General features: G+C 40.8%; 1 protein-coding gene across 1 annotated transcript in view; it reads right to left on the bottom strand.

The window, feature by feature from the left end:
* Acyp2 (acylphosphatase 2, muscle type) overlaps nt 1–22,902 on the bottom strand; it is a 119,407-nt gene extending 96,505 nt beyond the window's left edge. The window contains exons 1-3 of the mRNA XM_013017922.1: nt 22,446–22,902; nt 14,761–14,777; nt 12,684–12,793 (exon numbers count right to left, since the gene is read on the bottom strand). Coding sequence (XP_012873376.1) covers nt 12,684–12,793; nt 14,761–14,777; nt 22,446–22,578 — 260 coding nt within the window. The 5' untranslated portion in view covers nt 22,579–22,902. The remainder of the gene's footprint in view (nt 1–12,683; nt 12,794–14,760; nt 14,778–22,445) is intronic.
* Between the last annotated feature and the right edge of the window lie 392 nt (nt 22,903–23,294).

Raw genomic sequence — 23,294 nt, 5'->3', positions numbered from 1 at the left:
TGGGGGGGAGGATGGGATGGGAAGGGGAAACAAAGGAGGAGGCAACAATGCTTGATAAGAAATGTACTCATTATCTTGCCCATGTAATTGTAATCCCTCTGTACAGTATTTTCACAATAAAAAAAAAGCTCCTAAGACCCTTCTTGACCAAATCCTCCATGTCTTGCTTCATCCTGTACACACATTCTTCTGTTTACCCATCATCTCCTCTCAAGTATTTAAGGGCAAGAGATGCATTACTTATCTTTGTATCCACAGTTCCCAATACTCTGCCTGACCCAATAGATACTTGGTAATAATGGAATGAATAAATGCTAGTCCAAAGGGCTATCAGCTCAAACTATACTGGAAACTTAAAAAAAAAGCCCCTGGATGTTCTCAAGGTACCACCAAGGACAGATACATACACACTTTGGTCTCACTGGCTGACCATATAGACAGCACAAAGTCAATAATTAAGGCTGTACTCAGACAAAAATAATAGTGAGGCACCACTGGACCAATGGATCAAGCTGTAATATTGGGGGAATGACTAAGCCAGAAGGTAAAATTTCACACTTCTCATTAAAAAGTGTTACATATGTGATTTGTCATAGTAAGGTGCCATAGTAGGGTTTTCTGCATCAAATTAGATCAAGTGGCTCTGACTCAGTATCTTTACATGGATTCCAAGGACTTTTAGAGAATCTACAAAATGGCTGGTAATTGTAGAGAAATAGCTACATGGGTTTCCCAGAAGAAAAATCCTGTATCTAAGGACTCCAAGGGCCCAATATGCTTTGGTTTTTCCTTGGGGTGAAGAGAGGGAGTACCCTTCCTACAAAGACCGGTTCCGAATGTTCTCCTGGCACCATCTTCTCTCCACCCTAAAGCAGCCATCTTACTATCATCCTAGCTGGGGCGTGGAGACACCTGCCATTGCTGTAATAGCAGCTTCCCTCTGCTCCAAGTACTAGATTTTTAAAAAATATCTTTTGGGGGTGAGGGGGTTGGAGGAGATCCTTTGGAATTTATGACTATTAGTATTCAACATACATTCTCTGACTGTGGGAAATAAAACGGAATCCTAAAGGAAGATGCAAAACCAAAGAGTAAATGTGAATGGAATACAGTAATGCAGAAACTTCAAATTAGGAAAAAGAGAATACCACTTGAACCAACCTGGTCCATATAGCATCTCCAAAAAGGCTAGTTGGAAAGTAAGAATAAGGTGGTTAGCAACAAAAGACTCACCAAGGACAGGTATATAGCCCAAACACCCCTGCCTTTCATGTAATTATTTTTTTCACTTTTCTCCCATTTTCCTCTATTTCCCATTTGCCAATTCTCTTCCTTTTTATATTTCTTCCACTTTCACTCATCATTACACACCCAGTGCAGTGTTTCAGCTTCCAGTCTATTATTTCAACTCAAGCTGTGTTATTTTTTTTAGGTCTGGATCTGGGACTTGAACTCAGTACCCGCTGCTTTTGCTCACTGGCTAATGCTCTGCCAACTGAGCCAGGCTCTAACCTCTGGAATGCATATTTCATTAATGATACTCTTCAAACCATGTGTAGCTACAGGTGAGGGAGTCTCAAACTTTTTTGTCTTCTCTTTGTGTCAGTCTTGAGACTTGAACTCAAGAGTCTAGGTGCTATCCATGAGCTTTTGTGTTCAAGGCTAGCACTCTACCACTTGATCCACAGCTTTATTTCCTGCTTTTTGGTGTTTAGAGATAAGAGTCTCATGGACTTTCCTGCCCAGGCTGGCTTTGAACTATGAGCCTCAAGTCCTAGCCTCCTAAGTAAGCTAGGATTATAGGCATGAACTACCAGCACCTGGCTCGTGAACTTTTCTGCTCATCTTCCTCCCTATCTCAGCCTTCCAATAGCTAGGATTTACAGGCATGAGCAACTAGCACCAGCTTTTATAATCCTTCCTAGACAAGAAGTCAAGCTTGACAGTCTGAACTACTGACTATGCATGTATGCATGCCTGGCTGACTCTTAGACGCTACCACTTGGCCAGGATTTCTTCACTTTAAACTAGACAAGAGAACACTGTAGCCCAGAAATTGCCATCACTGTGAATGGTAAGTAAGAACTTGCTGGTTCTAGGCATATTAAACCAAAAGTATACTGTATGTCACTAAACCATATATAACTCTTTATATGTAGACGTGGGTTAAGTCTAACCATGTGCTATTTGGCTGGTCAATATTGTCACCATTCAAAACATGTTCCAGGGCAAGCAAAATCCATACTTCCTGAGAGTCTTAGAAATTCAGTGTCTCAGGGTCTACCCCTAATTTACTACTGAGAATCCTTTCCTTGATCAACATCGATGGGTGATTTGATAAACACTGGAGAAACCCAACATGAGCAAAATGACTACACAGAAGGAACTTGGATCCAGCGAATACAGAATCCTTTTAAATAGCTTACACCAGTGTCAACATAGACAGTTGAACCCCACCCAAGATTTCTAGCTCAGGGTAGAGTGGAACCTGAGAATTTTAATTTCCAATAAATTGTTAGGTGATGTCAATGGTGGTACTGCGGGTCTAGGAACTGAATCATTAGCTTATACCATTTACAAATAACATGCCTCCTATATGGGGAAGTATAACCCCATAAAGTCCTCCCAACTACTAAAACGAGAAGGAAGAGAAAAGGAAGTCACAGCAAAATGTTTCATGTATGTTGTAAGAACATAGCTGCTAATGCTCTTTTGCACAGTGGGTTAAAAATAGCTGAAGAGATTACTATAGCAACAGCTGTGTTATCCACAGGGACCTTCTCCACTGGCATCATTCATAAAGGAAGACACGCCTCATAGAGCCTCATAGAAATTCCACTTCAGCACCAAGGCTTATCAGAAACAACAAACATGAGAAGCACGTTCTGCTCATAAAATACTAGGAGACAACAGCACATATTTAAGATGGATATGAACATGACTCTAAAGCCTGTATCTGGATTTGGTCCAGCAATAAAACAAAAATAAAAATTTAACTCTATAGCCCTGAAAGAAGCAGAAAAATTGAGCTGAGAAATGTTGACAATACTCATTATGAATTTTAAAATAAGCTCAAAATAGCTCCTTCTTTAAAAAAAAAAGAGGCTCAAAACTATAAATAAATTTATATATATAAAGACCAAAGAGCTCCACCTAGAGTTTGAAAAAAGAGTTGTTATTATATGCACACAAATAAACCTCTGTATAAGCATATCTCCCTGTATCTTTTCAATTCGTGTTCAAAATATATACTTTTACCAAGTTGTTACAATAAGGAGTATTTTCTAATGTGTGAAATACCACTTATGTAAATAAAAAATGAATTCTTGTATTATTGTCAGTCATAAAGGCTTGGACTCAGGGCCTTAGCACTGTCCCTGAGCTTTTCCACTCAAGGCTAGTGCTCTACCACTTTGAGCCACAGCTCAAATTCCAATTTTCTGGACTTTCATTTCTGGACTGGCTTCAAATCATGATTCTCAGATCTCAGCCTCCTGAGTAGCTAGAATGACAGGCATGAGCCACTGGCACCTGGCTGAGAACTGAATTTTTATTGTCTGTAATCTATTTCTTCTTCTAAAATCTGGCAGTTGTATTTGTCACTGTGAATGATTAAGTGATTTATCTTAAGGCAAACTGGATTAAATTGTTATCTTAGGGCAAAAAAGTTTTGGATTAGTGTTTAAACAATCATGAAGAAGACAGTTTACTACTGATTCCAGAGATAGTTTTACCTGAACTTGCTGTATAATCTTAAACAATTCTCTCATCCTGAATCTTCTCATGAACAGGTTTATGAGATCAGTGCTTCGCAGAAACCTGGTTGCATGCTGGCACCACTTGGGAGTATTAGAAACAATTGGATGGCTGGATCTCAGCTCTAGAAATTCAGATTCTGCTGTGGAGGAGGTGGGACTAGACTACACCTTTGTACAACCTCTCAGGTGATTCTACTGTGTAGAATGGGTGCACCAGATTGGATGATCTACCTCCAAGGATTTCTTTACAGTTCAGACCTATTTCTCTAGTTCAGCAGTTCTCAACTTTAATGTAGATTAGGATTTCATACACATTTCTGAACCCTATTCTAGAGGGGTTTGCAGTACGTTATGTTCCAGTGGAACTCAAGAATTTACATTCTCCCTGAGCTGCCAGCTAATGCTGATACTATTGACTCAGAATTATACTTAAAGAGAATCACTTTCCTAGAGGAAAATTAAAATTATTTGTTAAATCCTCTACATCATTCTTTGTTCTCCTTTATCAAGCCACAAAATGACATGGTAGTTAGTATCTCTAATTCTAATCTCCCTTCTTCTAGCTCTTAGAAACAGTACTAACACCGTTATTATCTGTTAAGGTTTAAATGTGCCATGTCCCTCACATGCTCATGGTTTGAACATCTGGTCCCCCTCTGGGGTGGCACTATGTTGGGAGGTTCTAGAAACTTTAAGAGGTAGGACCTACCTGAAGGGAGGAGGATATTGGGAGCAGTTCCATAGGCTATCTTGTTCCTGGCCCCTTCTCTCTGATTTATGTCTGAAATGAGGTAAAGAAGGTCCTCCACCACACACTCCCACTGCCATGATGTCCCATCTGAGGCCAACCTCTAAAACCATGAGCCAAAACAAACCCTTCCTCCTTAAGTTATTTGTGCGTAGCATTTTGGCCACAGTGATAGAAAATTAATACAATATCATACCCCACAGACTCACTGGGTCAGTCTCTGGCCTGAAACTTTTCACCAACTCCCCACTACTCACCAAAGAAGTTAATGTGACATCAAGCTTTTATTACTTTGACTTTAATCCTACCTTTTCAGCCTTCATTTCCATTTTCTCCGTTTCCTGTCTTCTGCCTATGTTCACAATAGAGGTTCTTTCCACAGTGCCTTTGTACCTGAAATTTTCTTCTAGAATTCCCACTTTTTTCTTTGTGTGTGGCAGGCATTGTGCTGTATATTGGGAACTCAAGAAACAACAGGACAACCCCTGCCTTGCAGAAGCTTTCAGACCTAAGAGGTGTGACAAGTGACTATGAACGTTGAACCCAGCACCCTCTTTTATATACTCCCCTTCTCCTTTCCCTACTTATTAGCATGTGGGAAAGCTAATCACAGCCAGGGAAGGCCCATGGCACATCATCCCAGCTAGGGAAAGAGAATGGCATATAACTTAGAAGTATGCCAGAGGTGAACAGTGTGCCACAGCCAAGGAAGAAATATCCCCAAGGAACCACCCCCAGTAACCAAGTAAGACCTACCTCCTAAAGTTTCTAGAACCTTCCAAAACAGCACCACCAGCAGGCAAGGAGGAAGCCCAGAGCTGTCCATCCTCTAACCCTGAATGTGTGTATGATGGATGTTTCAAGCTGGGGGAGCCATCCTACAGGGGAATCCTACAGATACAGGTCCTGACACAAGTGCCTGCAACCGATGACTGCAGGCTCCTTTATGTCTGAATAGAATAAACCCTATTTGTTGGAATCAGCTGTTTATCAGGTTACTGTCTAGAAGGTTTATCTCTTACTTACAGCTGAAAGCATTCTCTTAGGATGAAGGCAGGGGCTTTGAAGCAAGAAATCCTTTCCTAACAGCTGTGCTATGTGATGGGCTGAAGCAGGCTTAGAGTGAGAGCACCGTAGGGGGAGGGGGAGATGTATAGTGAGGGTGGGAGACAGGAATGGGGTACCCTTTCTAGGGAGAGGAAGGTGATCCCACGAAAGTCCTAAGGGAGGAAATAGAAACATGGTGTAGCAGGACTGAAATGCTAAAAAAAGAGACAGAAAAGTCTGGAAGGAGAGGCATGTGCATCTTTCTTCCCAGGGTAGAAGGAAGACTCCTTTCCCTGTGTTCTCTCAGCCTCATTCCTATTCCCACCCTGCTACTTCCCAGACTGCATTGAGTTGACCTCTTTCACCCCAATTAAATAAACTATTTGAATTTTTCACAATACTTTTAATCATCTTTATACTCCTTTGGTATCTGGCAGAGGGTCATGGCAAAACACAAATACTTGTTGAGTAAAAAAATTATGACAAACTATTTTAACTAAAATGCATCCCCAAAAGTTACAATCCAAAACTAGACACAATAGTGTATTCCTTTAATCCCAACACTCAGGAGGATTGCCAAAGTAGAAGCTAGCCATCTGGGGCTACCTAGCAAGGACCATGAGGGGGAGAAAGTTGCTGGGTGCTAGTCCTGTAATCCTAGCTACTCATGAGGCTAAGATCTGATCATTACAGTTCAAAGCCAATCTGGGTAGAAAAGTGTGAAATTCTGTCTTTCGTTAAACAGCAAATATGCTGAAATGGAGGAATAGTTCAAAAATGGTAGAGTGTCAGCTATCAGTGAAAAAGCCAACGGAGAGCAAAGCCTTGAGGGTAAGCCCAGTTCTGCAAGTGAGTCCCACAACCTGCCTAGGTACACAGGGGCTTTCTGTTCCTTGTGCTCAGAATGCTCTACCAGGGTTCTATGCTGGAAATATCTTCCACTCACCTCCTCAAAAGGCCCTGACCATCCCATTTAAAGAAGGAAAATGGCCCAGTGCTAGTGACTTAGGTCTGTAATCCTATCTACTCAGGAGGTTAAGATCTGAGGATCATGGTTCAAAGTCAGACTGGACAGGAAAGGTTCTTATCTACAATTAAACACCTACAAACCAAAAGTGGAGATGTGGCTCAGAGTGGTAGAGTGTTAGCCTTGAAGGAAAAAAAAAATGCACAGACAGCTGAAGTTCAAGCCCTACAACCAAAAAAAGGAAAACACTACTTCTTTCATAGCAAATACCATTATCTGAAAATATCTAGTTTGTTAATTTTGGGTCTCCTCACATAAGAAACATGAAAATGTGTGTAATTGGAATTTTTTACAGTAAGGTAAAAATGTATTTATTCTTAGCACATATACACATTTTATACACAGGGAAAATATGTGATATGTAGGATTTAGGAAAGAAAACATTTTTACTCAATATAATTCTATGGTATTGAATTTTTAGAACAATTATGCAAGCTTTTTGTAAATTAAAAAAAAAGAATGATCACATTTGCTTTGTAATAAGTATACTGAAATATGTGTCAAGCTTTAGAAAAGTTGAAATATATTTGTGTGTGTGTGTGTGTGTGTGCTCGCGTGTGCGCGCGCGCCAGTCCTGAGGCTTGAACTTAGGGCCTGGACACTGTCTCTGAACTTGGTTTTGCTGAGTGCTAGTACGCCATCATGTTTGCCACAGCTGTACTTGTGGCTTTTTGATGGTTACATGTAGATAAGTGTCTCTTGGATTTTCCTGTCTGGGCTGGCTGTGCAGCATGATCCTCAGATCTCAGCCTCCTGAATAGTTAAGATTTACAGGCTTGAGCCACCTATATCCAGCTATTTTCTTTAAAAAATATTTTATACCCCCATTTTTTGTACGCTAAGTTAATTTTAAGAATATATAACAGTATCTTTATGATAAAAAATAATACATAAAAATGAATTGGGTACAAAAGTAAACCCTTGTAACTCTGGTATTCCAGAGGGTAATGCAGGCAGATCCCAAGTTCTAGACCAACCTAAGCTAAGAGGGAATTTTTAGGACAATGGAACTATTTTGTATAATACTGTAATGGTAGGTATATGTCATAATACATCTGTCAAATCTGAATGCACAACATCAGAGTGAACCCTAATGTAAACTGTAGGCTTTAGTTAATGGTCTTTTTTTTTTAATTTAATTTTATTTGTGAACATACTTACAGAGGGGTTACAATTACATGGGCAGGATAATGCGTACATTTCTTACCAAGCATTGCAGCCTCCTCCTTTTGTTTATCCTTCACATCCCTTCCCAGCCTCCCCCCTTAGTTAATGGTCTTAATATCAACATTGGCTCATCAACTGTAACAAAGTCACATTAACACAAGTTATTGGTAACAGGAAATTCAAGAGTTACAGGGAGGGGCTGGGAAGGTGGCTCAGTGGTAGAGTGCTTGCCTTGCATGCCTGAGGCCCTGAGTTCGATTCCTCAGCACCACATAAGCAAAAAGAAAAAAGCCGGAAGTGGCGCTGTGGCTCAAGTGGTAGAGCGCTAGCCTTGAGCTGAAGAGCTGAGGGACAGTGCCCAGGCCCAGAGTTCAGGCCCCACGACCGGACCCAAAAAAAAAAAAATATATATATATATATATATATATATATATATATATATATATATATATATATATAGTAAGAATTCTGTCAAAGACCTATGCCTACTGTCATCAATTAGTACATTAATTTTAAGTGATTACTAAGAAATAGAAATCTATTTTTATTTTAGCCCTAATCTATTTTAATAAAATAGATTCAGAAATGGTTCCTAGACATCAAAAAAGGCTGCCAGATTCACATCTACAATTAGAATTACAAGAGTGCAACTTGCAAAAGAAAGCCATCAGTCATTCTTTGTGAGAAAATAAAACACATACATCTGCAGTGTGTCTTTCCATACTGCTGGCTTGTTAGCAAGGGCAGAGCAGGGCTACTACAAATACAGCCCGGCTAGCTCTTATGTTAAGTTTGGTATCTATTGCATTCTGTATTTCCACAGTTTGGGAATAAATCAGATTCCTGCCTTTAAGGCAATTGAACTCTAATGTCCGCATCTCTTTAACACAGCACATTTTTAGAATTTTTTTTAATAACTAGAAGAAAATAAGGCACTCTCCAGCATACTTGTCATTATACAAGGTCCCCCTGGATAATCCGATTTATACATATGACTTCAAACACCATTCACATACTAGTGACAATCATACTTATTTCTCTATCCCAGTCCTGCAAGGACAATCTATAGTTAGGAGCCTAGTAGCATTCACAGTTGGCCTGGACAACCACCACTCACTATGTATGAAGTGGAGTACCAGGGGTCATACAACAGTATTGAATGTTTATTGACTATATGCCAGGCACCGTGCTAAATGCTTTGTGTGAATTCTTCTCACTTAACTTCCACAATGCAATTACTTAATAGTAATGTATCAATATTCATAATTATAACATATGTATAATATTATGCAAAATGTTAATAAAAGTAAAAAGGAGTTAAGAATATGTAGAAACCTCTCTTCTATACAATTTTTCTCTGGATACACTGTTACTAAAAATAAAGCATATTTTAAAAGTGTAAACTAGCGAAGTATGTGTGTGTGTGTGTGTGTGTGTGACAGAGAGAGAGAGAGAGAGAGAGAGAGAGAGAGAGTGTTCCTAGGGCTTGAATTCAAAGCCTTATGCTTTCTAAACAGATGTTTTTCTAGTTAAGCCATGCCTTCAGCTTTTTTTCATTTATATTTTCAAGTTAACTCTCCTATTTCCCCAGCCCACATATTTATACTATTTACTATTTACATACTTCCTGATGTAGCATGTATGCCAAATATATACCACTATGCCCATTTTTTTTTTTTTTTGGTTGAGATGAGGTCTCATGAACTTTTGGCTGGAGCTGGCCTCTAACTTTGATCCTCCCAATCTCTGTCTCACAAGAGGCTGGAGGATTATAGGCAGGAGTTACTATACCCAGCTAAGGAAGTTCCTTGAAACAAAAATGTAACAGAATTCCAACTAAGGAGATAAGAGTGTCATAAAATTTAGAGAAAACAAGACCTAAGAAAGCAGATAAAGGAATGGGAGAAAATAAACTATAAAACTTGTGTGATTAAACCCATATGGAATATTGGTGTGGTATAGGTAAATAGATCAGTGGAGAACAGAATCCAAAATAAAATGTAGTTTATCTGATACTGTAACATTTAACAAAATGCATTTCAAGTTGATTGGGGGAAGAGTGAAGATTTAGTAATTGATGCCTTGCTACCCAACTTGCTACCCATAAGGTAGAAACAATCCCCTTATCCTGGAAACAAATTCCAGATGGAATCAATGCTTAAACATAATTAACAAAGCATCAGAAGCTAGAAGAAAACCTAAAAGATACAATCTGTTTCTCAACCAGAAAAAAATAGCCATCTTTGAGTTCATAAAAGTTAAAAGCAATTTATGCTACAAAAACTATCATAAACAAAACTAATAACCAACACTAGATTTGGTGAAATTTGTGCAAAATATATAACAGTGAGTTAATCCATCATTACCAGGATGTAAAGAGCTCAAAAATACTGGCAAGAGGCAAGGGGGGAAGCAGGGAAAGACTTGAAAATGGAGTTCATGAAGGGAAACAAGAGGGTTTTTTTCTTTGTTTCTTTTTTCATTTTCTTTTTATCCTATTTGTTCATTTATGTTTTTGGAAGTGTAAGGAAAGACAGAGAATTGGAGTGTCAAAGGGTAAACAAATGCAGCAATGGTACTCACTAGACACAACGCTGAAAATGAACTAAACAACTTGCAGGTGGGGATGGGAGGAAAAAACTGGGGGAGAGCAAGGGAAAGGTGATATTGTCCAAAAAGAAATTAACTCTTTACCTGACCTATATAAATAACAATTAAAAAATTTAAAAAAAAGAAAATGGAGTTCATGAGAACAAATATACCAGCCACTAGCCACAGCCCTAAAAATGCTCAATTCAGAAATATTTAGAGAAACACAAATTACACTAAAATAATCATCACTTGATGGCTAACCAAATAAGATTTACAGAATAATAATACCAATTGATAACAGAATGAAGAAATACACATTTACAGCTATTTTGAAAGCAGTTTGATGAGTATGTTTACATTAGGAATACAGAGATAATTCAACCAACAGATCAACACCCCTAGGATGTAACTTATTAATATAAAATCATTGGTATCATTATTATATAGAGTTGGGATAAAGGGACAGAGGGAGAGAAGGAAGGAAGAAAGGAAGGGAAGGGAGAAAGTTTCTTGCAAGGGAAATAAATAATGGCATACCTATAGTTTACAATATTAAGCAGTCATTAACAAGAATGAATTCAAGCTACACATCTGACACAAAGGGATTTTCCTAGATGTGTCTTCGAGTGATGAAAGTGAGATGTAGAGAAGGGTAAACACTATGACTTCATTTTCAAAAACACGTATTGATCAAAAGATATAAATGTATGTGCCCAAATGTGTCTATGTGTCTGCTGTGCATATGTGAAACAGAGATAGAAAGAATGTAACCTCAGACATCCACCCAGAAGACCAAACCAGTTTTTATCATTTGTAAAGTGGGAGGATAAAGTACATTAAGGGCTAATAATGTACACTTTAAAATAAATACTGGGAAGATGAAACAAAGGCAATTTATGAACAAGAAAATGAATTAGGTATTACTTAGTACCTACCTCACAGGACCTGTTGTACAGATTAACCAAGATAATTCATATAATGTACCTACCATATTTCCCAACATACTATAAGTACTCAATAACTGTAAACTATTTTTTATTAAAAAAATAAAGCAGTGGAAATTATGAAGCTGAAAATGAAATGTGCACAGAGCAAGGTTTCCCTATGACTAATCTGCTCTCCCTTGGATTCCAAGGACCTATGTTATCATAACCATACAGCTCATTAACATATTTCCTTCCTTCCTTCCTTCCTTCCTTCCTTCCTTCCTTCCTTCCTTCCTTCCTTCCTTCCTTCCTTCCTTTCTTCATTCCTTCCTTTCTGCCAGTCCTTGGGCTTGAATTCAGAGCTTCAGGACTGTCCCCGAGCTTCTTTTGCTCAAGGCTAGCACTCTACCACTTGTGCCACAGCACCACTTCCAGCTTTTTCTGTTTATGTGGTACTGAGGAATCAAACCCAGGGCTTGAAGCATGCTAGGCAAGTACTCTACCACCAAGCAACCTTCCCAGTCCCATTAACACATCTTCATCAAAAGTAAAAAATAAAATATCGATTAGACAAATAAAGGGCTTACACAATAAAAAAGCTACTTTACGACCTTGAAAAACCATCATTAAGGGCCTATGCTTTTTTTTTTTTTTGGTTGGTTGGTTAGTTGTGGGGCTTGAACTTAGAGCCTGGGTGCTGTCCTTGAGCCTCTGTGCTCAGGCAGCTTTCTACCACTTGAACCTCAGTACCACTTCCAATTTTCTACAGGGTTAATTGGAGATAAATGTCTCACAGACTTTTCTGCCCACTCTGGCTTCAAACCACAAACCTCAGATCTCAGCCTCCTGAGTAGCTAGGATTACAGGCACGAGTTACCAGCACCCAGCTGATCCTATGTTTTTCTGTTCCAACATTTCAAAGGAAGAATCTGTGGACTCTGGTCATGGGCACATGTTGGAGGAATCTAGGGAGGATGGCTTCATAGACTATGGAATGATATGACAGCTTTTTTTTTTTTTTGGCCAGCCCTAGGGTTTGAACTCATGGCCCGGGCACTGTCTCTGAGCTTCTTTTGCTCAAGGCTAGTAATCTACCACTTGAGCCACAGTGCCACTTGCAGCTTTTTCTGTTTATGTGGTACTGAGGAATCCAACCTAAGGCTCTATGCATGCTAGGTAAGCACTCTGCCACTAAGACACATTCCCAGCCCATGACAGCTTTTCTTAAAGCCTGCCCAACTAGGAAGTCTACTCCTCAACAAGGAAATGTCACCCTAACTCTGTGAATTTCTTGCTAACCTACCTAGAGAATGTGGGTTTAATTATAATCTACAGACTAAATCTTGCCCTGTTTTTATTACTCAATGAAATACTAAAATAGCTAGGAAAGATTCACCCACATTAGCCTTACTACTCACATGGAATTGACCTTCTCTTCAGGCCCTTGCACTTGGCCAGTCACAGTGCCTTTGCTGGTGTTCTTCACCCAACCAACCACTCCTACTTTCTTGGCTTCACCTTCTGTGTACTGGTTCAGGAGCAAACAAGGGACATGAGTCCATCGTCAAAAGTCAGAACTCATAACTTACTCAGTTCTATTATTAAGAAATGCTAAGCTGATGATCATTTTTTTCTCAAATACAGTCTATGCCAACAATTGCTATAACAATCATTCTTTATAGGAACCTTCATTTAAATGGCATATTTTGTGAAGTTGTACTTTCAGTAAAGACAAGTATAATATTAGAAAGTAAATCAACTAAAACTGGGTATTACTTCATAGATACTTTCTATGATGTATTTTGGAATTCATAAAATTCAGCTGGATTTCTCTCACACTGGCTAACTGTGAATTGAATTGTTAATCTGGATTACAAAATAAAAGTAATCCAAGATTCTCAATCACTGACCAAAAAAAATTCTAGTATGATCAGCATAAAGCATTCACAGGTTAAAACAGAAGCAAAAACATCTTGAGACTTCCAACCAAATTTCCAACCAAGTTAAGAGGAAATAATTTTAGTAAGAAAATTAAACTAACAAGAATACTAGTCCAGACATGCTGGTTGTCAGAGTTATTGCATGATTAAAAGATTCTGTTGTGTTTTCCATTGGTTCTGGACTTGCCACAAACTGATATAATTATCTCTGGCCAAATTAATCTAACCTATTATTCTGAAGGTAAGCTTTATTGGTGTTTTTCTTTTCAAAATTCCTTTTCACAGTTTCAGATTCAGTTATGCTTCTGGAAAATGAAAATGAAACATGTTGAGATTACATTATTTTAATCATGTCACACTAAAAAGCTCTTCCACCAGAGTGCTTCAGAAGGATACTCTTCTGTTTGGAGGTCAATATGGCCAAGATCTCCATCAAGATTTAACTGGGTAGCCGGGCCCTGGTGGCTCACGCCTGTAATCCTAGCTACTCAGGAGACTGAGATCTGAGGATCGCGGTTCAAAGCCAGCCCCGGCAGGAGAGACCGTGAGACTCCTGTCTCCAATAAACCACCAGAAAACCAGAAGTGGCATTGTAGCTCAAGTGGTAGAGTGCTCGCCTCAAGCTGAAGAGCTGAGGGACAGTGCCCAGGCCCAGAGTTCAAGCCCCACGACCGACCAAAAAAAAAAAAGATTTAACTAGGTAAAGCCACACTAACAAAAATGATTGCAGCTAAGACAGAGGAAGAGTTGGTTTGAAAACAATCAAAATACAACTGAAATTGGAAGCAATTGGAACATAGAGCCATCTCACAATACAGAGACTCCATTGGTGGGAACACACTGGACTTTCAGAGGTTGGAAGTAAAATGACTCAGCTCAGATAGTAACTGAGAACTCAGTCAAAACTTTTAGAAAACAATTTTAATTTTAAGTAAAAATTTAGAAAGAGACACAGAATTTTAACTATAGAAATTCTGGGAACCCTTCCATATATAACATTTGCCTTTTTCTATCAGAACATCTGGGAAGTCTCATACTTAATATTCATTATACCTCTGAAAATGTTTCTCTTGAATCACCAAGAGAGAATACTTTTAAAATTCACAGGAAACATTAACTAAAAGCTGGGGAACCTGTAATGTTTTTAATAGAGTAGGGTTTTTATGTTATTGTTTTTTTTGCGGGGAGAGGATTGTGTGTGCCAATCATGGGGACTTGAACTCTGGGACTGGGAACTGTCTCTGAGCTTTTTTGTTCAAGGCTAGCACTTTTCCACTTGAATTACATATTCACTTCTGGCTTTTTGGTGCTCAATTAAAGATATGAATTTCATAGAGTTTCTTAACTATGATCACAGATGTGAGCCACAAGCACCTAGCTATTATAGACCAGTGTTTTAACTTTTAATAAAAAACACAATCAGTAAATTCAAGGAAAATCCATGCATTTCATTTGCTGTCAAAGACAAACTAGACTAACATTATGTAGAAAATTTCTATATCTGCGATTAAAAATAACTGAAAACGGCAAAAATAAACAGATTGTATTGACTTACCATTCTGAAGCAAACACCTGCATAAAAGAAAGACAAGAAATAATGTCAGCTTTTGTACCTTTACCTTTTCAAATTTCACTACGACTTACTAAAAAAGTAGTTCACTTCTGCTCAAGCTGTTTATATAATGAAAAGTAATAACGCCCTTACACCTATGTGTCCACAGTCTTTCAACCAACCTATTGCAAGCACTTCCTCAACAGATCTCCCTGCTTCCAGGGAGGCCTTCTGCAAGGCACTCTTCAGAAATCAACCACATTAGTTTTCTTAAGCAAAATATATCACTTCCTCCACCAGCTTCAAACACTTTAGTGACTGCCCATGATACTCAAAACAAAATAAATTCTGGTTTCCAAGTTCTCCATGCTCCTGACCAATGCTTATCCCTCATCTCTTAGCACTTGGTCTTCACTCACTCCTTTGGGCCTCTTTGGGACCCTTAAACATGCCGAAGAGATTACCTGTTCATGGTCTTTCATCAACTATTTGTTCTGCAGAAATGCTCCTCTCCTCATCTTTTCAGGTCTAACCTTTTCTTATGATTATCATCTCTGTACAAATGTCACCACCTTAGCAAACATCCCTTATTTACCCAAAACAACAACACCCGCAATGTTTCCTACACATATGTAGTACTGATTACTATATGCAATTATTATATACTTACTTGTGTTTTATAATTTTTGTTTTGGTACTGGTACTAGAGCTTAAACTCAGGGTCTGGGTATTGTCCCTTATGACTGGTGCTCTACCACTTGAACCTACATTTCCAGCTCTCTGCTAGTTAGCTGGAGATAAAGAGTCTCATACACTTTACTGCCCAGGCTGGCTTCAAACTGCAATCCTCAGATCTCAGACTCCTGAGTAGCTAAGATTCAATCATGAGCCACTGGCACCCAGCTTATTTTCTTGTTTTATTCCCTGTCTTCATGGTAAACTATGAATTCTATGACAGTAGGATTTTTTTTCTGTCTTGTTCAACCAACATCTTGATCACAGCTGGTCACATAGTTGTTGAATAAATGAATGAAGGAAAAACTATCTGACGAATATTTATGAAAAATACATAACTGTTCATAATATTACTAATATACATATCACCATATTGATTAGAATTTAAGTTTCTGTGATGTATTTAAGTGGTGATAACTCAATTTACAACATTCAAAAGAATCTCAAGACAGCCAGGCACTGCTAGCTCACAACTGTAATCCTAGCTATTCAGGAGGCTGAGATCTGGAGATCACCATTTGACCATTTGAGCCAGCCCAGGCAGAAAATTCCCAAGACTCTTATCTCCAATAAACTACAAAAAGAGCTAGAAGGAGAGCTGTGGCTCAAGTGGTAGAATGCTAGCCTTGAGCAAAAGAAGCTCAGGGACAGCACCCAGGCCCTAAATTCAAGACCCAAGACAAGAAAAAAAAAATCTCAAGAATTATATGTTGATTTGGGCCAAGCTTTAACTAGAAATATTATATAGGAACTGGTAATATAATGTACATGTATGTATATGCCTACATATAAGCATATCATATTGATATATATGATGAATATAACTATAAAAGAGTTACTAATGTGTAAGCTGACACCATGTTCATAACATTAGGTATATATACAGTACACATACAAATCATAAAGACATAACAATCACAATTACTAAAAACAGAAATACTTCAATGCTAGTCTCATTTGACTCTCTAGGAACAGGAATAGTAAACTGAAACAGGATATGGTGGTTATCATTTATATCATCAGTCTTCCTGTATTAATTTGATTTAAATTTCCAAAGTTTTAAATGTAAAAGTATTTGTACTTATGATTAATAAGACTACATACACATATTGGCAGCACTGGGGATTTGAACTCAGCACCTTGTACTTGCTAGGCTGGTGTTCTACTACTTGAGCCACTCTGCCATCCCTTTTGTGTGGGTTATTTTTAGGGTCTTACTTCATGACTGAACTGGCCTGGACTATGATGCTTGTATGGGTCACTGGGACAGCAAACAAAAGACACTGCACCTAGCTACTAGTTGATTCTTTTTTTTGGGGGGGGTCTGGTTGTGGGGCCTGAACTCTGGGCCTGGGCGCTGTCCCTCAGCTCTTCAGCTCAAGGCTAGCGCTCTATCACTTGAACCACAGCACCACTTCCGGCTTTTTTCTTTTTGCTTATGTGGTGCTGAGGAATCGAACCCAGGGCCTCATGCATGCAAAGCAAGTGCTCTACCACTGAGCTACCTTCCCAGCCCCCTAGCTACTAGCTGAGACAAGTCCCACAAACTTTTTACCTCAGATTTTTACCTCCCAAATAGCTAGGCTTGAGCCATTGTACCCAGCCCTTCTTTTAAGAACTTAAAATAGTAGCACTACAGAATTCATTGAAAATTAAGAGGCTAATTTAGGTTAATTTTAGGCTAAGCTCATACTGACAAAATAGATAAGTATTATTCATTACTTTAGACAGTGACAAGTAGGATAAAAAGACAAATACATCTTATGTGAAAAAACCCAATACATATTAATTGAAATTTAAGTTGTAGTGGCTATAGATCTGATATTTGGAGATTGTAACTATGTAGATCAGTCTTTCTGTAGTGTCTTTTTGGAGTCACTATGTGAGAAAGGATACTAAACATAACAATTATATTTACAAATTTATTCACTAAAAAATACCTATGAGTAGGCCAGGCAGCAGCGATTCATACTACTCAGGAGGCTGAGGATTAAAGTTCAAAGCCAACCCAGGGAGAAAAGCCCCCGTCAGACTCTTTTAACTCCAACTAACTATTCAAAAAAAAAAAAAGGAAGTGGCACTTTGGCTCAAAGTGGTAGAGTGCTAGCCTTGAGCAAAAGAGCTCAGGCCCCAAGTTCAAGTGCCACAACTGGCACATGCATGCACACGCACGCACACACAACACACAAACTCACCCCTATGGCAGATACTGCTGGTTGCATATATAAAGTTCATTCTCTTCTTCTATCTTACAGAACTCTGATTTCATTTGGTGGCAACCAATGTGACCTCCTGTGTTTCTCAAGGGGTTTTTCTATAGGGTGGTCAGGTCATTGGTTGAGGCTTTCGGTAAAGCTCTTCCAAAGGGACTCACTCATCCAAGGTTATTGCACCAGAACCCTTTCTCTTCTTGACTTTATATGAATCTAATGACTGGAGTTGTAACAGCCACTTTGAACCCCTGAGGGAAAGACCAACAAAATCTGAGGCTTTGGGCCTGACCTTTTAAGTTGGTAGGTTGTTTCGTTTTTTGCTAGGGTTTGAACACAGGGTCTGTTTGCAAGTCAGGTACTCTACTAGTTAAGCCACACTGTCCAATCTTCCTGCTTTGACCATTTTTAGATACATTCTCATTTTTCCCCATGCTGGCCTGGAACACAATCTTCCTACCATAGCTGAGGTGACAATAAAAGCCCAGCTTTCATTGGATGAGACGGGGGTTTCAGGAACTTTTTGCCTGGACTTGTCTTGAATCATGTTCCTCCAGATCTCAGCCTCCTTTCTTTGCTTTCTTTTTCTTTTTTTTTTTTTTTTTCTGTGCCAGTCCTGGTGCTTGAACTCAGGGCCTGGGCTCTGACCCGAAACTTTTGTGCTCAAGACTAGTGCTCTACCACTTGAACCACAGCTCCATTTCTGGCTTTTTCTGATTAGCTTATTGGAGATAAGAGTCTCACAAACTTTCCTTCCCAGGATGGCTTCTAACTGCAATTCTTAAGATCTCAGCCTCTTGATTAGGTAGACATAAACCACTAGTCTTGTTTGTTTTCCCCAGTCCTGAGGCTTGAACTCAGGGCCTGGGCACTGTTCCTGAGCTTCTTTTTCTCAAGTCTAGCACTCTACCAATTGAACCACAGCACCACTTCTGACTTCTTGTTTGTTTATGCAGTACTGAGAAATCAAACCCAGGACTTCATGCATGATAGGCAAGCACTCTACCATTAAGTCACATTCCCAGCCCTTTTTTTTGTTTTGTTTTGCTTTGTTTTGGTCAGTCATGGGGCTTGAACCCTGGGCCTGGACGCTGTCCCTCAGCTCTTCAGCTCAAGGCTAGCACTCTACCAATTGAGCCATAGCACCCACTTCCAGCTTTTTTTTTTAATGTGGTTATATGGTGCTGAGGAATTGAACCCAGGGCCTCATACATGCGAGGCAAGCACTCTACCACTGAGCCACCTTCCTAGCCCTTTTTCTTTTTCTTTAAGATCAGAGACCATAACTCAAACTCAGTACCTGGCTCAGTGGTTGGCAATCTACCAACTGAGCCACATTTCCACCTCTCACCTCAGCCTCCTTAGTAGCTAAGATTACAAGAATTCCTGGCTACCATCTACCCTGCCCTGACTCCTCCACAGGGACACAGTGCTTATCTAATAGGAGAAGCATGTGTAGGCCAGATGCTTCCTCTCTTTCCCTCTGCTGGGAGCAAGGTACCACCAGGAATTAGACCTTTGTGGGGATGTTTAATTCTACAGTACAGATCTTTAAAAGTCACATTCCCAAAATTCCACTCTCCTGTTTTCCTTCTCAATAACTCAAATAAGAGAAAAGGGTGGTATTTATGGAGCCCCTCAAATACTCTCTATTTTAAATCCTTAAAAGAAATGTGTGTCAAGGAGTCTCAAGACCTCCAGCTTGTTAATTCTGAGAAGCACTGTGCCATCTGGAAAGCAAGTATTTCAAGTTCCATCACCCACTCGACATATTCCAAGTTCTTTTTGATAAACTTGTGCAGTTTATCAGTGTTGACTGGAGCACAGCACTCAGGTCAGGGCCTCTGTTGGAGAAGATGCTTTGTATGGGCTTTTAGGGCTGTGCACTGCTTTCTGCCTGGCTTGCTAAAGAGAAGAGAAGCTGATGTGACACATTGCTCTGGAAACTGGAGCAGACATCAGCCTTTCAGTCTTGGACAACACAGTCAAAATTCAGTCAGCTGCAACTATTCCTTACTTTGTGGAAAGATGGATCAGTAGGAAACCTGAGGTGAATATTTGCAAAGCAAATGTACTTTAAATCTACAAAGAAACATTGATATTTCCAGAAACCATATGAATTTTTAAATGTCAGCATGGAAAATCGAATTTTCATATTCTGATAAACCCCTTCATCTGGGACCTGACTGCATATGTAAATTTTGAGTGCAGAAGGTAATCTAGCCACTAGTTTAAAAAGCATTCCTTAATGATTTTTTAATGCCTTTCGCTTTGCTTATAAGGAATAAAATTCTGCCTCACTCAATATTTCCCTGTGACCCAAGATCTGGTCCCAGGAGCCATACACACGGCATCATTCAAATAGTTAAAACAGCCCTGTATCACTATTCCTTCTAAAGAGCTATCTTCAGGCAATTCAGTGTAATTTAAAACCTACTGAAAGTCTCACCAGAGGCACAGCCCTGAAGAGAACAAAACACCAGCCTGACTTTTAAAATATTATATCTATCATTTAGTGAGAGACACAGTCCTGTATATATTACAGGTATTTAAATAACTAATGCAGTGGAAAGCAGAATGGATAGATGGAAACCAAAACCAGAAGTATAATGGAGCCTCGCAATGGTGGCTCATGCCTATATTCTTAGCCACTGAGGCTGAGATCTGAGGATCTACAAGTCTCTTATTTCAAGTTCACCAGCAAAAAGCTGGAACTGAGCAAAGGAATGGGTGATTTTGTCCACAACAAAATGTACTTGAGCTGGGTGTTGGTGGCTCATGCCTGTAATCCTAGCTACTCAGATCTATGAGATCTATGGATCATGGTTCAAAGCCAGCCTGGGCTGGGAAGTCCATGAGACTCTTATTTCCAATGAACTGGAAGTGGCGCTGTGGCTGAAAGTGGTGGAGTGCTAGCCTTGAGCAAAAAGAATTCAAGGACAGCACCCAGACCTTAAGTTCAAATGACCAGAAAAAGAGATATAGTTCTCTATTTTATGAACATACATGCCCATGCATATATTCATGTATCATGCAGATTGCAGAAAATTCTAACAGGGTAAGCAGTAAGAAATTCTCAAGCACATCAATAGGATAAAATTCTCTGAGGATATGTAGAACATCAGATTCAATTCAAGAATGATGTAAATTTTTCCAGTTAGAAACCTTTATTTTAAATGAATGAGTGAATATTAATGACCACAGTATTTACTCCCATTGGATAAATTTCAAGGAGTGATTTAATGTTGCAATTTATAACTACTATTTACAATAAGTCAGCCACTACCACCTTTTAAACTAAATATATAATGAAATGTAAATTAGGTAGCACTTCTTTTAAGAATTGAGATGTCTCTGTAACCTTGAAAAAGACAACTGTCAATATTATTTCAATGTCCTAAAAATTTCAAGTCAAGCCCAAGTAGTTTCAATGGCAAGTAACAGGACAAGTAATTTAAACACCTTCTGTTATTTTCCTTTCCATTTTTAAAAAATTCGTTTAAATGTAAAAATTATTTTTGGGCTGGCAATGTGGATCAAGTGATAGAGTGCTAGCCTGGAGCTAAAGAAACTCAGGAACAGTGCCCAGGCCCTGCGTTCAAGCCCCAGGACTGGCAAAATAACTAAATTAATAATCTTTAAAGTTATACAAAAGGGTTTCAATTTCACATGTCAATTTAGAAGTACAATGCACATTTGTTTTTTTTTTTCCTTTTTGGGGCCTGAACTCAGGGCCTGGGCGCTGTCCCCGAGCCTCTCGGTGCCCAAGGCTAGCGCTCCACCACTTGAGCCACAGCGCCACTTCCAGCTTTTTCTGTGTATGTGGTGCTGAGCAGTCCCAGGGCTGCATGCATGCTAAGCAAGCGCTCTACACTGAGCCACCTTCCCAGCCCCGTACAACGCACCTCGATTCAAGTCAGATCACCCCCTCTCTCCCAAGCCCCCCACCCCCTCACTGGGTCCCTTTTCTCGTAAGCACATGGCACGTTGTGACTCTGCTCGCCCACTCTTCCTCCCTCCACTCATCCGCCCGCACCCCCCCCCGCACATTGCACGTAGTGACTCTGCTCTCCCACTCTTCCTCCCTCCACTCATCTGCCCGCACATTGCACATTGTGACTCTGCTCGCCCACTCTTCCCCTCTCCACTCTTCCGCCCGCACCGCCCCCCCCCGCACATTGCACATAGTGACTCTGCTCGCCCACTTTTCCTCCCTCCACTCATCCGCCCGCACATTGCACATTGTGACTCTGCTCGCCCACTCTTCCCCTCTCCACTCTTCCCCCGCACCGCCCCCCCCGCACATGGCACGTTGTGACTCTGCTCGCCCACTCTTCCTCCTTCATCTGCCCGCACTGCCGCCCCACGTGTCCACTTCTCAGTACTCATTTTGTTCAAAGTAACTTGACTGTTGGATTTTCCTACTCTTGGTAACCTTTCCCTTTGGACCGCAAGGCCACGGCTCCCAGCAGCCCTCCGCCCTCCGCCCCAGGCCCTCCTCTCCCCTCCCCGCTTTCCACCCCCCGTGGGCCCAGCTCTTCCTCTCCCTTCTCTCCCCGGCCGAGCCCAGCTTCCGCGCATGCGCACTTCGCCTCCTTTCCCATCCGCGCTTGCTGTGTCATGGCTGAGCGGAAGTCCCGTCCTAGAGGAAGAGGCCTTCACAAGATGGAAGGTTCTCCTCCGAACTTTCTGCACTCCGTCCCCAGGCCCTATGTGGGTCTCCCACTGCAAGGCGGCTCCTACCCTGCACTCGGCCGAACACCTCGTAGTCCACGGACTTGAGTGGCTGTGCGGTGGACATGGCGGCGCGCCCTCTCCCGAGGAGCCGGAGCGGGCTGCGGGGCGCGGCGAGTGCGGCCACCGGGAGGAGGCACATGGGGGCGCCGGACGCACCCGCGCCTGGCACCGGCCCGGGACGCGAGCGTGGCGGGGTCACGCGTCAGAGGCCGCAAATGAGACGGCGGGGAAGGGGACGGGGACGGAGGTGGGGGCGTCGTGCGCCCGCCCCCTGCACTGAAGAGGGGCTGAACCACACCTAGACAGGCGGCGGTGGCCGCGCGCTTGGACCCTGGGTACACCTGGAGGAGAGAGCCAGGCAAGGTCACCCCCACCCCGCCTCCCTGGAGGAGACAGCCGCGGGGGTCCAGGATGACGCCTCTGACCGCACTTCAGCCTCTCCTCCAGGCCCAGCGTTGCTGCTGCGCAGACGCAAGCCCGCCAGTTTGAGTAGGAAACACGCCCAGGCACCTGCCGGTCTATCAGATGATGTTGAGGCATTTCCTAGGACGGGGTCTGCAAGCTTTTCAGCAATTCTATGTCACAAAGGCCTGTTATCCCTATAGTAAAGAGATGGTGGTATTTTCCGGAACAAGAAAAACTTTTCAAGAATATGAATTTAGTAAGAAAGGAAATGTACTCATTACCTGACTCATGTAATTGTAATCCCTCTGGACATCACCTTGATAATAACAAGTTAATTTAAAAAAAAATCTTGAAGCCGGGTGCCGGTGGCTCACGCCTGTAATCCTAGCTACTCAGGAGGCTGAGATCTGAGGATCACGGTCAAAGCCAGCCCGGGCAGGAGAGACCGTG

This window comes from Dipodomys ordii, unplaced genomic scaffold, assembly GCF_000151885.1.
Source record: "Dipodomys ordii isolate 6190 unplaced genomic scaffold, Dord_2.0 Scaffold37, whole genome shotgun sequence".
In the NCBI taxonomy this organism is placed as follows: Eukaryota; Metazoa; Chordata; class Mammalia; order Rodentia; family Heteromyidae; genus Dipodomys; species Dipodomys ordii.
The sequence above is the reverse complement of the archived record's forward strand: the minus strand, read 5'-3'. Positions and strand labels throughout refer to the sequence as shown.